The 18,963-nt window shown below is 39.8% G+C and overlaps 1 protein-coding gene across 1 annotated transcript in view; it reads left to right on the top strand.

Moving 5' to 3' along the window:
- The window catches only part of CACUL1 (CDK2-associated, cullin domain 1), a 69,936-nt gene extending 52,606 nt beyond the window's left edge, over positions 1 to 17,330 (top strand). Inside the window, exons 7-9 of the mRNA XM_010859270.1 lie at positions 2,088 to 2,226; positions 10,358 to 10,401; positions 10,835 to 17,330. Of these exons, the coding sequence (XP_010857572.1) occupies positions 2,088 to 2,226; positions 10,358 to 10,401; positions 10,835 to 10,875 (224 nt within the window). The 3' untranslated portion in view covers positions 10,876 to 17,330. The remainder of the gene's footprint in view (positions 1 to 2,087; positions 2,227 to 10,357; positions 10,402 to 10,834) is intronic.
- Positions 17,331 to 18,963: the final 1,633 nt, after the last annotated feature.

The raw sequence follows: 18,963 nt of genomic DNA on the forward strand, positions 1-18,963 counted from the left end.
TGAGCAGCTTTATCAGCTCTGGCTTTTATCGTTAGTAACAAAATTATAGAATAAAACTAGTCACTAATGGTAGAAAAACTTGTAGATCCATGTTTATCCAAATGCTATTTTTATCCAGGTTTGAGCTCTTGTAATAGGATCGTACTACTTCTGAGGAGAATTCTGTGTTTGAGACTTGTCCTTTTGGAAAGGTGAATTTTATCACAGACGAACCTTTTGCTCTCCTAGCTATTTTCTGAGATACTCTTAAACTTATTTTGACATTTATTCGTCTTGCCAGTATCCATTGTCTTCCTAGTTTGTTAAAGCAGTTTTATTCACCTGACAGATTAAGGTTAAAATATTTTAAAAATTGAATTTTAAATGTAAAGGTTCCTTTCATTACAGTAGTGCTGATTTTTATATAATGGATGCATCTGAATCACCCAAAAAGGTTTGTTAAACTGTAGATTCCTGGGCCCTAGTCTTTGGAGATTCTGATGACATCTGCTATTTAAAAGTGTTTCCATCTAGTCTTTAGAAGCTCACTAGGAATAGTTCCCATGATCCCATCTTGCTCTTCTTCATTTAATACAAACACTTTTCATTGTTTCTTTATCTTCATTTTAATGATTGCCTGGAGTATGTAAGACTGGTTTGACTCCTTGCCTTCTCTGACATATGGGTTAGTGGTTCCCCAGGGCACCGACCTGAGACTCTTTTTAAAGCCATTTGAACTGAGCTAGAAAAAGGGACACTGTTGAGAACATTTTGATACAAAGGGTGATTGGATCACCTTGAGAGTGTTTGTGGTGCTTGGTTTTTTTGTTGTTTGTTTTTCACCATCTCTAGTTTAACTCTTCTCTTATTAGGCTTTTTTTTTTAACTTGCCAGTGATCCAGCATTGCATAGCATTAAATGTGTTTTGCTTTGTTTTTCTGATTTAGAGTTGTTTACTTAGATTACAGTTTTTAAAGTGAGCATGCTGGATTAAATAGAGCATTGAAATTTTATGGGTTTTGATATATACAGCCAGAACACACACACACATGCACACGCGTGCGCACGCTAAGTCATTTCAGTTATGTTCTGCTCTGTGCGACCCTATGAACTGTAGCTCACCAGGCTCTTCTGTCCATGGGATTCTCCAGGCAAGGATACTTGGAGTGGGTTACCATGCTCTCCTCCAGGGGACCTTCCTGACCCAGGGATTGAACACATGTCTCTTAGGTCCCCTCATTGGCAGTTGGGTTCTTTACCACTAGTGCCGCCTGGGAAGCCTATATATATATCCAAAAGGAAAAATTTGAAAGGACTAGATTAATCCAAGAGGACACAGAAGTGGCAGTATTTATATTTCGTGTTCACTGAGTAAGGGGAAGAGTATCTGATTTGAGAAAATGCTTTACAGTAAAGATACTAATTTGTCTTTCTCATGTCTAATGCAGATATTTTCCTTAGACTTCTTTTCGTCTATTTATTTTGATGAATGAATTTTTTTCTATAGATTATTCTCTTGATCTTTCATCTTTTCCTTAATAGTTTGATTACCAGTTAGTTCTCTTTCTTTCACCATTATATATGTTTAATTTGCTGTAATTTAATGTGAGTCAAAGTTGGTTTATATTTTAAAAGTACTTACCCGTCATCTCTCCCACCTCCCTCCCCATTTTTATGGTACTTTAAAAATATGTCTGCTTATTACTTCATGTACTGTTATTCTTAGGCCAGTGTATTTTTTAAATTAATGTTCCACAGGGCTAAGTATTTCCACCAAATCTTTTCCTTCCAAGTCCCTCCTGCTCAGAATTCTTTGCTTATTTCCCTCGTGTTTTCTTCCACATTTAGAATTTTTGAGATGGTTCATTCAAAAATTCTCTAGGGATTTTTTTGTTAAATTTGGTTAAATCAGTAAAATGTATAATATCCTCTTTCGGTAAATTCCATTTAGAAAAGAAACTTAACCTCTTTATCAGAAGGGGCTGCACTAATTTTTTTCCCCATTTTAAGTTTGGTTTAATTTATAATCTTGTTGTTTGGGAAGAAAGTTCTTCCTTTTCTACTTAAATTGTATGATTTCCTTAATGAATCTTTTCCTTCCCTCACAGAGTGGGTTCAGATGGCTCCGACTCTGTTTTCTAAATTTATTCCAAACATTCTCCCTCGTGCAGTGGAGTCTGAACTGTCTGAATATGCTGCTCAAGATCAGAAGCTTCAAAGAGAACTTATACAGAATGGTTTCATGAGGCAAGTTTTCCTTTCCTTTCATGATAAAATGTGTCCATTTCCTTAGGCCAGTTTGGCTTGGTGGGGGAGGGACGCCAGGTTCTTAGAATGGGAGACATCTACCTGCTGATAGGGCCGGTGCTGAGGTGGTGAGCTCCTTGTCTATGAAAGTGTTGAAGCTGGGTTTTGACTTTATGAGAGCTGCTGTTAAGTAGATTTTGAAGAAGGAATTTCTCATCGGGTGGGCAGTTAGTCTGGGCAGCCTCCGAAGAGCTCTTCCAGCTTTGATCCTCTTATACTCGTTTTGAATATTTGGAAAAACTTTGTCAAAATTTTATGATCAGTTATAAGGTACATTTATGACTAAACTAGCAAAGGATTAGTTTTATGACTAAACTGGTAAGCAGGCTTTAGATTGTGTTTTTCATATTTCCATTTTTTTCCACTAAATTCTAGTCATTTCTTCTTAAAAAGTAGGATATCACTTGTATGTGTCCACAAAATTCACCTCCCTTGATTTTGATATAAACTCTTTGCTAATGTTTCTGAAAGTTGCAATTCAGTATCCTGGCTTTATCCCAGAAAATCTTTCAAAGTGTGTATTTTCAGCAAAAATTGTGTGATTTCTCATGGGAAAGCACCCTGTTCTGTAATCAGATCGTTGGGGGGTATAGTAGAACTTTATAATTTTCATAATCCTTGCCCTCTCCTTAGCATGGTTGCATGTCTTTTCTTATTTGAATCCCTCACATTAAAGGGAGAAAGTTGTGGCAAGAAAGACACCTGGGTTCCTCCCTGAGGCATAGTTGTGACCACAAACAGTGGTTGAGTATTGACTCACTTCTCTGGCTTGGGCAGGGGATGGCCACGCTCTTTCACAGTTTCTGAGGCCACATTCAGTCTCAGAACACCAGCCTTGATCAAGATCACTGTTTCTAAGTTTCTCATTTCAGCACCAGTAAGAAAAGAAAGCAGGTCCTTTGTTCTTTGCTGGCCCATGGATTGGCATTTATTCCCTTTGTGTCCCGGCATTGGAAGGCATCTGTATTCATGTGGTAGAGGGGCCACTGAGTAACCCACCGATCATTATCCACCTCGTGGGCAGCTGACGCTGGAAGGGCTCGGTCAGATGTCAGAAGGAAGCTATGTAGACAGGCTCACGAGCCCGCCTTCTCTGTGGCAAGTGAGAGAGGAACAAAAGGCCGTGGGAGAGGAACAAAAGGCCTTGGGAGAGTCTGCATGCCAACAGCTGGCTTTTCTCCCTCATGTCCAGTGGTTGGGTGTCTTCTGACATCAACTGTAGTATTTCTAACAGTGATACTATTTTCATACACAGAATGAGGCCATTTAATGCTATAGTAATTTTACTTACTCAGTTTTGAAGAGCTAATATAGGTTTGTTTTTTTTTTTAAATAAAGATATTAAAAAGCATACACTGAGAAGTTTACTCCCGCCTGTCTCCCTGTCTGCTCTCAGACATTAGGTAACCATTTTTTATTAGTTTCTTATGAGCCCTTCCAGCATTTATATCATATACAAACAAGCACAATATATATTCTTAGTTTTATTCCTTTCTTACACATTCTGTTGTGTAGATGTACTATAACTTATTTAACCAGTCCCCTATAGATGGCAAATTGAATCATTTCCAGTCTTTTTGCTGTTACAGAGAATGCTGCATGCATAATTTTCATACTGGTTGTCAGTATGTTTGCAGAGTAAATTCCCTTAAGTTAGATTGCTGAGTCAAGAGCAAATGCAGTGGTAATTTTGATTAATGTTGCCTGTAGCCCTCCATAGGGGACCGTGCCGGTTTGCGCGTTCACTAGGCAGAGCGCCTGTTCTTCACGTCCTTGCCTGTGGAGTGTGTTGTTACACTGCCAGTCTGGAAGGTGAAAATAATTACTCAGAGTTAGTTTCATTTGTGTTTCTCTTATTATGAGTGAGGCTGAGCATATTTTCCTGTGTTTTTATTTCTTTTCCTATAAACGGTTTCTGCTTTTTTGCTCATTTTTCTATTTGATTGTTAGTCTTTTTTTCTTGGTTTCTAGGAGCTCTTTCTATAGTGAAGAGGTTGTTTGCCCAAAATGACAGTTGTTTTCTATTTCTTTTGACTTTGCTTATGATGGGTTTTTTTTGTTTGTTTTATTTGAAGTCATGTGCAAGTTTTTTTTATGTTATGTAACTAACTTTATCAAGTTTTTTCTTTATGGCTTATGCATTCTGAATTATAGTTAAAAGTTTTTTCTTGAAATGTTTTAAAAATTAATGCAGAATGAACTGAGTATAGCTCTTACGTTTTTTTCCTAGGCTCACCATAATTTTGAATTATTTTATGCTTTTTTCCCATATATATATATATTTGAATGTTTGCTTTTAATTTTAGAGATGAGCTTATCGATGCTTTTAACAAACAGCCCTTGAAAGGCTTTTATTTCTGTGAAGCAGTGTAGGAAGATAGCTGTTGTAGATTTCTCTGAACACCTGAATTCACCTTACAGAAGAGTGTGGAACATATCCAGAGACATTTTCCTAATCCTGATTTTTGAGCTGGAGTAGAACAGGGCGCAGGACTGTTTGGTGTGTAGCCAGCCGCTCTTAGATAACATTTGGGACCTGGAATGAGAGAGCAGGGCGCAGGACTGTTTGGTGTGTCCTCGCTCTTAGGTAAAATCTGCTTGTGATGAGTTGAGGCACTGACTCGATAAATAATCTCAGGTAACATTGCCTTTGAACATGAAGGACTAGCCTGCTGCTGCTAAGTCGCCTCAGTCGTGTCCGACTCTGTGCGATCCCATAGACGGCAGCCCACCAGGCTCCCCCATCCCTGGGATTCTCCAGGCAAGAGCACTGGAGTGGGTTGCCATTTCCCCTGGCACTGTTCTGATAAGGTCAGGATGGTCAGGTGCTTTCATTCATATGAAATTTAAACTCTCGTATTCCAAAAGATGATAAAAATGTTTTATTTTACAAACTGAGTTGAGCTATTTCTGTTAACAAATTATTATACATTTATTCTGAAGATTAAAGGCTGCCTCGTGACTTACTCTGTTGGGTGATATGCACAGAGTAGGACCTCCTTTCAGCAAACATTCTGAACTGCTGGGCTGGCTCAGACCAGTCAGAAAGGGTGTGCACACACCATATACTTAGCAGCTGACGGCAGTCACCTGTGCTTCCAGCACTTGTGTCTGGACCTTCCATACTCTGCTCTTGCCAAACTTGGTGCTACCTTTGATCATTATTTGGCTAGAATTGCTTTGAAGAAATGGTGTCCACTGATGCAAAAAATATCATATAAGCTGTCTAACAAAAATTCTGTTACTGGCTGCCTTCATATGAGCAATTGTTTTATGGTTTGTGTCTAGCCAGTCACATGATTCCTGTTTAGCTTTGTAAGCTATTTTTTCATTTAAGGCTGTATTCCATTTACATGATGTAGGGTATGACAGTGCATTGCTTTTAATGTGGATGGCACAGTCTTTGAAGTGTTTTAAAATAGTAAGTGAATATTGTCAAATATATTGTCTTTGTAGTTAATGGACAGATTCTTATTTGAGTTGGAGTTTATGTGAAGCATCTTTAGGTGTAAAGAAATACAGTGTGGACTTATTTCAAAGCTAGAAGTAACATACCAGCTAAAAGCAGGGTTTTTTTGTTGTTGTTGTTTTTGTTTTTAGCATGTTACCTGCATAGTTGAATTGCTTATTGGGGGAAGGGCAGGTTGTTGTCTGCTGTTGTCAAAGATTACATTATGGAAGATAAGCTCACTAGGGAATTTCTAACACGCAGGCCCTCAGATGGAGCATCCTCATTCAAACCCATCTATGGGCCTCTTCAAAGCATGTGCCAAGTAGCTTTTAAAGGCAAGTAAACCATTCTTGCTGAGTGATTGTTACCTGGATTTCTAGAACAAAGTAGAACCTTGTTAGGGGTATTGTTCTTTTAGCTGAGACGGTCACTCCAGGATCAGGGCTTTTTCAGTAGTAGCCTGGGTCTGGTGTTGTGGGCAGCTGACTTAATAGTGTTATCAGATAGTGGTTTAACAGCCTCACATACATCACACTGACATTCTTTGTGCCTCCTGTTGTTTTCATATCCGTATTTTTCTCCTGTTATTTTAACATGTTTCATTTTTTAAAAAATTTTGCAGGGGTGGGAGTGAAGTTTGTTTATAGAAGTCTAAGTTCCAAATTCAAGATCCATGCTGTGTCTTCCTTTTTGATCAGCCTTAATTTACTTGTTTCAGAGTATTTGGTGAATGCTGCTGTGATGATGTTATGTACCTCTCTTCATAGTTCTTCAGGCACTCTGTCTACCAGCTCTAATCCCTTGAATCTATTTTGTCACCTCCACTGTATTATCATAAGGGATTAGATTTAGGTCATACCTCAATGGCCTAGTGATTTCCCCTATTTTCTTCAATTTAAGCCTGAATTTTCTTATCAGGAGCTCATGATCCGATTTCATTTCAGTCCCAAAGAAGGGCAGTGCCAAAGAATGTTCACACTACTGTACAATTGCGTTCATTTCACATGCTAGCAAAGTAATGCTCAAAATCCTTCAAGCTAGGTTTCAGCCATACATGAACTGAGAACTTCCAGATGTACAAGCTGGGTTTAGAAGAGGCAGAGGAACCAGAGATCAAATTGCCAACATGTGTTGATCATAGAGAAAGCGAGGGCTTGCCTGGTAGCTCAGCTGGTAAAGAATCCACCTGCAATGCAGGAGACTTGGGTCTGATCCCTGGGTTGGGAAGATCCCCTGGAGGAGGGCATGGCGACCCACTCCAGTATTGCCTGGAGAATCCCCATGGACAGAGGAGCCTGAGAGTCGGACATGACTGAGAGACCAAGCACAGAACAGAAAAAGCAAGGGAATTCCAGGAAAACATCTACTTCTGCTTCACTGATTACACTAAAGCCTTTGATTGTGTGGATCACAAAAAACTGGAAAATTCTTAAAAAGATGGGAATACCAGACCACCTTACTTATCGTCTGAGAAACCTGTATGCAGGTCAAGAAGCAACAGTTAGAACCAGACATGGAACAACGGACTGTTTCAAAATTGGCAAAGGAGTACATCTAGGTTATATATTATCACTCTGCTTATGCAGAGTACATCATGTGAAATGCCAGGCTGGATGAATCACAAGCTGTAATCACAATTGCTGGAAGAAATGTCAATAACCTCAAATATGCCAATGATACCACTCTAATGGCAAAAATTGAAGAAGAACTAAAAAGCTTCTTGATGAAGGTGAAAGGGGAGAGTGAAAAAGCTGGCTTAAAAAACTCAGCCTTCAAAAAACTAAGATCATGGCATACAGTCCTATCACTTCATGGCAAATAGAACGGGAAAAAGTGAAAACAGTGACAGATTTTTTTGTCTTGGGCTCCTAAATCATGGTGACTGCAGCCGTGAAATTAAAAGATGCTTACTCCTTGGAAGGAAAGCTGTGACAAACCAGAACAGCATAATAAAAAGCAGAGACATCACTTTGCCAACAAAGATCTGTATAGTTAAACCTATGGTTTTTGCAGTAATCATATGTGGATGTGAAAGTTGAACCATAAAGAGGGTTGAGCACCAAAGAATGGATGCTTTTGAAATTGTGGTGCTGGAGAAGACTCTTGAGAGTCCCTTGGAGAGCAAGGAGACCCAACCAGTGCATCTTAAAGGAAATCAGTCCTGAATATTCATTGGAAGGACTGATGCTGAAACTCCAATACTTTGGCCACCTGATACAAAGGGCTGACTCTTTGGAAAATACCCTGATACTGGGAAAGATTGAAGGCAAAAGGAGAAAGGGGGCAACAGAGGATGAGATGGTAATATAGCATCACCATTTCAGTGGACAATAAATTTGAACACACTTTGGGAAAGATTGAAGGACAGGGAGGCCTGCTGTGCTGCAGTCCATGGGGTCGCAAAGAGTCGGACGCGACTTAGTGACTGGACAGCAACAAAACTGTGATAATACTACTGTAAGATTCTCAGCCGGCTTTGGCCAAATAGTGTATTAACAATAGAGGTGTTCAAAAGCAGCAGTAGGGTGGATCTGTTTAGAATTTGTTAGGCTGTCTAAACCTGGTTCATGCTAAGTTTTTCTCTTAAATGCTCAGCCGAGAGAAAAATCCTTCAGAGACCATTTGGTGTGTTCTCTTTCTTCTGGTCCTTGAGACTCCTCATCCAGCTTAGCAAGAGGTTTCTGTCCTGGTCTTGATCGTAACCAGAGAAAGTGGGAAACATTGGTAATCTGGAACATTACACAAAAGCATGAAATAAATACTTGGGCTAGCATTTTAATCCATCTGTGGAGGCTATTTATCAGTTATGCACTAATTTGTTAATTCAGCAAATATTTCGTTTTTCTACTCTGCGCTTAGATACTGCTTCTAGATACTGGGTGAACAAGACAGGCAGAGTTCCTATTTTTATTGAGCTTATACTCTGCTGTTGGGAGATAAATAGCAAACGTGTAAACAAATTATTTCGAATAATAATGAGTGCTACACAGAATGAGACGGAGCATAGGATGGAGAGTAGCTGACTAGGGCATGCACGAGGGGCTGTCCCCTCACTTAGTGATGTAATGCCCCCGAGGAGAATCCCAGCTAAACAGTAAGGAGATAGCCATGCGGCTAACTTGGGAGGAGAGTGTTGCAGGTACAGAAAAAAGTGCAGAAGTGCTAACATGTCCAAGGGACAGAAAGAAAGCCAGAGTGACTGAAGTATAGTGAACAGAGGGAGAAAATGGGTGTGGAGAGGTACATAAGAGCTATAATTCACAGGGCTGGGAAAATAAATTTGAATTAGAGTTGTTGTTTTTTTTTAACTGTCATAGAAAGCCACCGAAGGGCTTTTAATCAGAGACATGAAGTCATCTTATACATGCTTTTAACATAAGGTAGCTCTGGCTCTTGCCTGGACTAATTCTAAGATCTTGCACTGGAGTAGGGGAGAGGTAATAGTGGATTGGGATTGGCATTGTAGCTGTGGGATCGAGCAGTGGTTGATTTGGGGTTATGTGTTGAGACAGAATGCTCCAGAGTAGGGCAAAGAGAGGAATCAAGGATGAGCTAGGATTTGGGGCCTGAGTAGTTGGGCGGATGGTGGTGCAATTTACTGAGGAAGCCGTGGGGGTGGAATGCATTCTGGCCGTGGTAAATTTGCAGAACGTGGAAGTCATCCAGGTGACAGTGGCGATGAGAAATCTGGACCTTACAAGATCGAAAGGTCAGGAGGGAATCAGAGCTGGAGATAGAAATCTGGGAGCCATTGGCATAAGGATCATATTTTAAGTCACAGGACTGGTATGACCACTCCCCTAGACTAAGGAGAACATACGTGGAGGAGAAGAGAAAGTGGCCAAGGACAGAGCATTGGGCAGAACTTGGAGTGTTTCAGGAAGGAGGAGGTCAACCGAGTAAATGCTGCTGAGACTGAGGAAAAAGCTAGTGGACTGGTTATTATTACTCATTATTTAGGCATTTTAGTCGTTTGTCTGGACTGTTGTCTAAGAAATCTCAGAGACTAACGGAGGATTTACAAATAGCATAGAATTCTTATTTTCCTATCTCTTAAGTGGAACTCGAACTTCTGTAGGTATTTAGGTGTTACTGTAAGTATTTAAGGTGAACTGGTTACTGTATGTAAAGGTTCATGTTCTGTCTGCAAGAAGGGTATTCATTAAGATTTCTGAGATTTTCTTCAAAAGCTTTAAGCAGTTTTCAATCCCATAATAGGGCTCTTAGGGGAAGATTTTGGTATATTCTATTTCATAGTTGAAATTTGCCCTGTTATATGCAGTTCACCAGGGATGTTGTTAATAGAGCCTAGATTTGTCTTCAAAGACAGTTTAGTCTGAACCAGTGTCTAGGACCCATCTTTATAGATAATCCTTCCTTCATTTAATGGCTTTCTATATTTAAAAGGTAGCACCTTTTAGCTAAGAATATTCAGGTTATAAGTGACTCAGCTGCTGTTTACAAGTTTAATGTCAATTTTAAAGTCAGTTTTAAAATAGGTTGTTAAAATTGAAAGACTTACTCCACTTCCATCATCAGTGATGTCAATTCATTTCTCCTCTACTTTGGTGTGTGACGATGTCAGTCAGTTCTGTTGACTCCTCCTTTTCTTATCCCCAGAGGTGACCAGTCCCGGAAGAGAGCTGGGGATGAGTTGACTTATAGTAAGTAATGATGCTCCTTACCATTTTTGATGGTTTTGTGATATAAAGCAGCCACTGGCCATAATGATGTCCACAGAGTTCCTGATGGTGGTCTCCAAGGGCACTGTATATGGGCAGGGTCAGACTGTTCTGTAAGCCGTGGCAGCTCTGAAGCCCAGTTGCTGGTGGTAGTGCTCAGGCAGTTGTCAAGAGGCTGCCAGTTCTTTCGTCTCCACTAGAATGAGATAAGTGTCCAGACTCAGTGCCAGGTGATATGGTCCCCTTTCTCGTCATTCACAGCCACGGGGTTTTGAGGTTTTTTTTTTTCCTGATCTACTTTTGGGAGAAGGATGAGAAATATGTGTCACATAAACAGATTTCTATCATTATCAGATAGATGTTGGCTGCTGTTGATACTTCTTCCCCTTCCAATTTTTTTTTTTTTTTTTTGCAGACAGCTCATCAGCCTGTGCAAGTTCCAGAGGGTACAGATAGTGAATGTATTGAATGTACTTTACTTCCTGAAAAGAGGACACTGGAGCTGCAGAGACTGTGTTCAGAGCACAGCGGGGGTCCCGCAGACACTCAGGAGCCGTGTCACCAAGCTGTTCTTGGAAGAGGATGCTGGACTTCTTGCTTTGGTTTGTAATTTAAAAAAAAAAACAAAACAAAACTAACAAAAACAAAACAGTTGCTGCTAGACTTGGGGATGGTTTTGAAATGGGACAATCTTTTAACGAGTTTATCTACAGATTCCGTGAGGAACACACATCATGAAGAGTGACCATTGCTAAGTGAGATCCGGCAGCCAAAATCAGCAGCTTCCTCCAAAAAATATAAGAGCAGAAGGATTTTTTTAAAGCACTTGTTTTGTTCATTTGTGGACTTAGCACTTTGGCAGATTGGATTCACACATCAAGATGTCTTTTGCTTTAAAATCAAGCAGATCATTACAAAATACAGTATTTTTCACCCGTAACCAAAACGACCCCCTTTAAAAACAAAAAAGAGTTGGTCTTTGTTTAGCATTAGAAAGTCTCGTTACAGGAAAATGCTAACTCTGCTTTCAATATAACTTCTCCCCTCCCCCCACCCCCATCAGTTCATAACTCTTTTCTACTCTGTGCCTTGAGCTTTGTGCACTTTGCAGCTCTGTGACCATGTTGTCAAACTCACAAATGCTTCCCGAAAAAGCTGATAGCATTACAGTCTGACCGCCAAGATGTCGGGTATGACCTCATAGCAGGAGGCTGAAATCAGTGGGGAAAGAGGGACATGCTGCACACGGGTCAGATTTCCCCCTGCCTCGCAGTGGTGTTTTCTTGTTAAATGTTGGGGACCAACTCTTTAGAACATTTCCATTCCTCTGTCATTTAACAGGCTCTCCCCAGCTGCTGTAGTGTTGGCATTATGCTAGTTTAGGGTTGGGCAGTACTTTAGCACTAAAGCTACCTTTTTAATACTGTTGAGAATTGCCCAGTGGTCAAAGCTGGTTTCTATGATGCTCTAGGAAGCAGATACGGTTATTAAATCCAAACATAATCAATAGTGTGGTTTTCCTGATCAGTCTCATTTTAAATGGGTGAGATAAGTACTTAAAAAAGTCTGCAGTCTATATCTTTTAAAAGATTATATTCAAGTGTCATAGAGAAGAAGTAGCACTGCTGTTTTAAGGCTCCCTTCTGGCTCTGGCCAAGCTAGATTTTCTGTTTCCATACACTCACAGTGCTCTTTAGTTCCTTAGTGCTCTTTAGTCCTATAAAAGACTCTGAAGCTTACCCTATTGATTTTGAAAGGCAAAGGAAAATAGATGCAACAAGGGAAAAATGATTTTCTTCTCAGTTTTGCTTAAATCTAAATCAAGCATATGCTTGACTCTTTTTGGCTTTGTTGGCTATGTCAGACTAATTTGTCTCTTCAGAGGACTAGAGGCAAAAAAAGAAGACATACCAGGGATACTGACTATCACACTTGTGATTTCCAGGTTGTTCATAGAATTGCCTCTGCCAGTTCACTTGGTGCTTTTGCAGAGAGCAGGCTCGGGGTGAGTTTGAAGTGTAGTGTTAGGAGCAAGTCAAGTCATTGCATAGAAATCCTCTTATTTGTAAAATTAGTATTCAGAGAAGCAAAAGTTAAAGGTTGTCAGATTTATTTTTTTAAGTACTTATCAACCAGAGTTGGTAGATTTTGAGGAGGACTTTCACGTGTGCTCCTTTAATGCCGTGAGCATCTTGGATTGTATTGATAAACACTGAATTACTGTTAAGACTATTAACAGGCCCTCATTGTGCCCTGTACGATTTGATTTGCCACATCATAACATTCTAATGTCAAGGAAGAATTCTCTTTTATCATGAAGTTCAAATTTTATTTTACTCAGTGGAATGCTTGCTGCAGGCTTATAACACCTGCAACCAAATTCTCTCAAGTAGTTTTAATAATAATATTTCTGAAAAGGAATGAAGTTGGAATGTTTCATTAAATGTGGATGAACTCTTCATTATCCTAGTAATGTACCCAAATGCTTTTTCTGGGAAGGAAGTATTCTTTGGCCAACAATGGAACCTTCCCTATAAAAGCATCACATTAGGATATGAATTGGCATTAAAATCTTTGGATGCTTTTTGCATTGTTTAGTTAATGGGGGAATATTTTGTATTGTCTTCTTTTTATTATTATGTGTGTGTTAACAAAGTGGGCAGAGTAAAGTTTGCAGAATTTAGTCTCTCTGTAAATTTTTGCACAGTGGCTGCAGCTCGTTATGGGTGAGGGCTTAGTGGTGCAAAGCTTTGATTGGAAGGCACTGGAGGAACACCTCCCAGTACATTCAGCCTGGTTCTTACTCATCTTAGCCTTGTGAGGTATACTGCAGTATGAAGAATTTATTTCTTTAACTCAATAGTGACCTTGCTTATTTAATTGGGATTCTTAACAAAATTCTTAGTCTGCAGTGAAGAAGTAAGAAATGCCTCCATTTTGTGTTGACTAACACTGTCTGCCTAAAAGTATTTCCTTCACGTGTTCACTTGTGTTCTTGCCAGTACAGTATGTAGTTTACACACCATAGTTAAACACTGGCTTTTTATGGGGCCCAAATCATCAAAGGCAGAAAATTGTAAAGCAGGTTGATCGTCTCATGAGTCAACACAAGTAGTTGGTTTGCCAAATGGGCTAGTGTATACATACATGCAGCCTGAAACTGGACCCTCCAGAGAAAGCCATTTCACTCACTTTGGAATGGTGACACTTAACATCAATAGATGATCGTTGTTTGGAGAGATGGTACTTATTTTAAAGCTGGCATTAGGCTTCAGTATGTGTTGTCTCATATCCTTCTCTAGTCACAGCTGCACCCTAACCTGACTGCTGTGCTTTCTGTGGGGCAGAGAGCAAAACCTGGTGTTGTAACTCTTCACATACTACGTCTTAGATAAGAGTTAGTGAAAAGAGACGAGACTAATACCTGGGCACATGAGTTGTGCGTTATTAAATTTTGTGGAGAAGTGACTTTTTTCTCTGTCCCTTTTATGAGTTGGAGGCGGTTCCCCTCCCCGCCTTCGGGGTGCGGGATGAAAGTCACCGTGTGAGTAAGTGAGCTTGCAGAAGAGTGGGCTGTGGCAGTAACGCTGCACGCACATGTATCCCAGTGCCACAGCCCGTGACACTGTCACGCCTCTTGCTGCACGCCATGCTTTCTGTCAGGTTGCAAATTTGCACACACAAAGAATTCCTCAGGAAGAGTTTGCACACGCATCACCTCGATATAATATTCTGTACCGGCCAGACGAGGGGTTTGAAAGTTTTTCAGCACAAAAGGAGAACTTCGGAGTGGTGGTCTGTGCACACGTACAAACAAAGGTAATGGTGATCTCGCAAACACAGTTGGTTTCCGGAGCTAAGTGAGCAGGAGCGCTTGTGTCGTAGTATTTAAAGAAGCTGTTTACTCTCCCAGGGTCACCCTTCAGATCTCGTCTTCTCACTGAGACTGGCTCTGTTTTCTTCTCTGTGTTTTTTATTGCAGCTTATTATTTCCATGATTATTACACGAGGCATTACCCTTGAGCTAAAATTCAATTTTCCAATAAGCAGCTAGAATTAGATAACATTGTTCTATGAATATACACTAATCTGGGTTATTAAAAAACTTCACAATTAAAAAACAAAATAGAACCCTTGCATTAGTTATCCAGTCATTGTTTGGATGTTTGGGTTTTTTTTTTTTTTTTTTAATGGTATCTCATTGAGCTTCAGAGTATTACTTTGACTTTAATTCACTTTAGACCACTTAACGGGACTTTAAAATTTAAGATCAGAGTATGAATCCCTTGACATACACCCAGAAGAGATTTATAAGGACCTTTTTAGTTGTGATTACTCTTTTCAATAAGATTGCACAAGGTGAAATTTATGTTTATCAGAAGTTAAAACAGAGGTCATAGTTATTCATAGAGAAATGGCTTTCCTGTTATTTTCCTTACCAAGTTGAAATTTGTCCCAGTTTTTGGCCACCAGGATCTATGAAAGGACCTTTGTTCTTTTCAAGGGAAATGATTCCTCTTCTGTTCCCACTGTTGATTAAATAAATCATTGACACTTTACCATGTCCACTGGCCAAGACCTCCTTTCGAACCTCTTTCCAGAGCCAAGTGGCCACGTACCTATACTATTTCTGCTTATGTTGGTGGAGTGGCTGTGGGAGCATTAAAGAAAATGCTAATCAGAGGTACATTCTTAGAGGACCGTAGGGTATATTGTACCCCTGCTGATTGGAAATTATCTTCATTTCTAGTTGGATTGCATTGTTCAGAAATGCAGTGTGTTATTGGCTTATAATTCTGGGAAATTGATAGTGTGGCTCCGAGGTGAATTCTGTGGTTTGAAAAAAATAAATATTTTGTATTCTCAGATGTCATTTCAATGTTGTGACTATGTACTAAATGCAATAAGACTATGGCTGTTCTCTTCAAAGGGTATGTCTTGTTCAACAGTTGGCAGTTTCATTGCCCTCATTGGCCCTGTTTGTCAATATTACAGCCATGCAATTCAGGAGTTGTTGTTCAGATGTGATGTTGTGGGGAGCTATGACTGGAGACAGGAATGCTTGCGAGTAAATGGGAGGCCAAATGCAGACAAAACGCTTCTGCCACCCACCAGCATAGCCAGAGCAAGGGTGAAGCGGTGAGTCTAGTTCCTGGTGGTCCTTTTCTGTCAGAAAGCGTGGTGGGGCTTAGAACAGGGTGTTCTGTACATTAGCTCTTTTATGAATCCAAGAAGAACAAAATGGTGGATGAAGCTCTTATTGACTGGGGATTCAGAGCCACTGACTTTGGCTCTGACCTTTAACTCTTGTTGGATTTTGAATCACTCCTTCTGTATTAGGGTGTATACCATCACTCTAAAACATTGTGGTTAATGAAATAAATCTTGTACAGATGTCCTTGGCCTTGTTATGTTAATACCTGGTTTACTGGAAGTTTGTTTTAATACAGAATATATGGTTTTGCTTATAGTACATTCATGATGCTTCCTTTAAATGATAATGACACTCCGTATTCTACCACATGCATTAGCCTGCAGCATGAGTGGCCATCCTGACCTCTACAACCAATGTGAGTGTGTGTGTGTGTGATGATGGTGATCAGTGATGACCAAATTGGATTTATCTCAGGAATGCAAATTGGTTAATGTTAGGAAATCAATTAATGTGACAGACCCATCTATCAACAGATTAACATGTGATCAGATTGTCTGTGAAAATCCAAAATATCTACAAGGCAGATTAGTAGCCTTGTGAGTTTATCAGGGTTGCTAGAACACAATCCATATGCAAATGTTGATTACCTTTAAATGCAGCAACCACAAGCAGTAATGTCTGTAAATTTTTAAAATATTGTTAAGAAATAGAATTTATACTAGGAACAGAAAAGTCATAAAGTACCTAAAAATCTTAATAAAAGATACATAAGCCTTTTAATGAGAAATTGAGAATTTTTAAAAAGCACCTTTGTTGACATAAATAGACAGTGGTTGGTAAGATCATCTCAGTCTCAACTCTTTCTCCGAATCTGTTAGTAGATTAAAGAAATTCCAACAAAAAATCCCAGCTGATCCTAATATCTAAATGGAAAAACAAAGGACCATGGATATCCAAGATACTTGTAAAAGAAGGTGAGGTGTGAGGAGAGCTAGGATTACCAGAGTATGACCCTTACTGTGAAATACAGTGAGTGCTTAAAACACTGTGGAGTTGGCACAGAGATGATAAGTAGATGAATGGACAGGAATAAAGAGCTCAGAAACTGACCCACTCATGTTCCAGAACCAAATTTTGTTAAAAGATAGTCACTGCAGAGCAGTGAGGAGGAGGAGGACGGATTATTTCTTAAATGAGGCTTCAGTAATTTTTCAAAAAGGAAAAAAAGTGAATTGGACTTCAACCTTGCACCAGACACAAAAGTCAGTCCCAAGTGGATTAAAGATTTACTGGATTAAAGTTAAAACTGTAAAACTTATAAGATGATATAGAAGAATATTTTTTATGACTTTAGGGGGAAGGGAAAAAGGTACAAACCATTAGTTAAGAGAGAAATAATTTGGCTGCACTAATAGTAACTACTTTTGTTTACCAAACATGCCACAGAATGAAAAAGTAAGGCCAAACTGGAATAAGATACAGATAATCATGATATATACATAATTGTTAAAAAGCACCTGAATGTATATCAATAAGAAAGCAACAACTCAGGAGAGAATTGGGCAAAAAGCACAAGTAGGCATTTTACAGAAGAAAGAAATGGCCCATAGGCATGAAAAAATGTCCAGCCTTATCAGTAATCAGGAAACACACCTGAAACCATAAATAGCAGATTCTAGTCCCCATATTCAATTCAGTTCAGTCGCTCAGTCGTGTCTGACTCTTGGCGACCCCGTGAATCGCAGCACGCCAGGCCTCCCTGTCCATCACCAACTCCCGGAGTTCACTCACACTCATGTCCATCGAGTTGGTGATGCCATCCAGCTGTCTCATCCTCTGTCGTCCCCTTCTCCTCCTGCCCCCAATCCCTCCCAGCATCAGGGTCTTTTCCAGTGAGTCAACTCTTCTCATGAGGTGGCCAAAGTATTGGAGTTTCAGCTTTCTCATCAGTCCTTCCAATGAACACCCAGGAGTAATCTCCTTTAGAATGGACTGGTTGGATTTCCTTGCAGTTCAAGGGACTTTCAAGAGTCTTCTCCAGCGCCACAGTTCAAAAGCATCAATTCCCATATTGGCAACAATTAAAAAGTCAGGAAGCAGGGGAGGGATAAATTAGAAGCTTGGGATTAGCAAATGCAAACTACTACATATAAAATAGATAAACAACAAGGCACTACTGTGTAGCACATGGAACTTTATTCAGTGTCCTGGGGTTAACCGTAGTGGAAACGTATGTATGTATAACTGAGTCACTTTGCTGCACAGCAGAAATTAATGCAACATTGTAAGTCAACTGCAATTTTAAAAGGGGGGGATGGGTCAGAAAATACTAAAAATTGCAGAGGTTGTGACAACAGGAACTTCATCTGCTACTCTGCGTGTAAGTCAGTACTACCACTTTGGAAAATAGTATTAGCTAGTGAAGTTGAACGTCAGGTATATCTTCCAGTTTTAGAGAAAATCACGTCAGATGTGAATACCCAGGACCCATGTACAGGAATGGTCACAACAGCAGTGTTTGTAGTAACCAAAAAGGAAAAGAGCCAGCGACCCATCTACAGGGAAATGAAGAGATGAAATGTGTGTGTGCATGGCATCTGTGTCGAGTCCTGAGTGCAGCGCACAGCTTTGTGTGTCAACCTGGGTAAGTCTCAGAAACCACATTGAGTTAAAAAGAAGCAAATCAGAAAAGTATAGTCAGCCAAATTACCCTTATATAAAGTTCATAACCAGGAAAAACAGTATATTGTATAGGGATTCATAAGTAGTAAAACTGTAAAGAGATTTATTAACATTTAAGACCATGGGGCTTCCCTGATAGCTCCTGGTTCAATTCCTGGGTTGGGAAAATGTGCCAAAGAAAGGGATAGGCTACCCACTCCAGTATCTTGGGCTTCCCTGGTGGCTCAGCTGGTAAAGAATCCGCCTGCAATGTGGGAGACCTGGGTTTGATCCCTGGGTTGGAAAAATCCCCTGGAGAAGGGAAATGCTACCCACTCCAGTATTGGAGCCTGGAGAATTCCATGGATTGTATAGTCCATGGGGTCTCAAAGAGTCGGACACAACTGAACGACTTTAACTTTTCAAGACCATGGTCTCCTTGAAGGTGGGGTAAAGGGGAAGTGAGAACAGAGAGAAACACTGGCTTATAAGCAGTTGAGAATTAGGAACATTCTGATATTAGTAAACATGTCAGTTCTTGAATTAACATCTAAATTCAGTGCAAAGCCAATCCAAACACCAAAAAGTATTGTAAGTATAAATAAAAAATTTGTGTGAAAGTATGAACAGATGAAAATAAAATCTTCATCAAAAGGGGGAAAAGAAGAGGAACTTGCTGTACCAAAAAATACTTTTTTTTACAATGGTAAATGTTTACACTGTTGTCA

The sequence above is a fragment of the Bison bison genome, unplaced genomic scaffold (assembly GCF_000754665.1).
Source record: "Bison bison bison isolate TAMUID 2011002044 unplaced genomic scaffold, Bison_UMD1.0 scf7180017864456, whole genome shotgun sequence".
Lineage (NCBI taxonomy): Eukaryota > Metazoa > Chordata > Mammalia > Artiodactyla > Bovidae > Bison > Bison bison.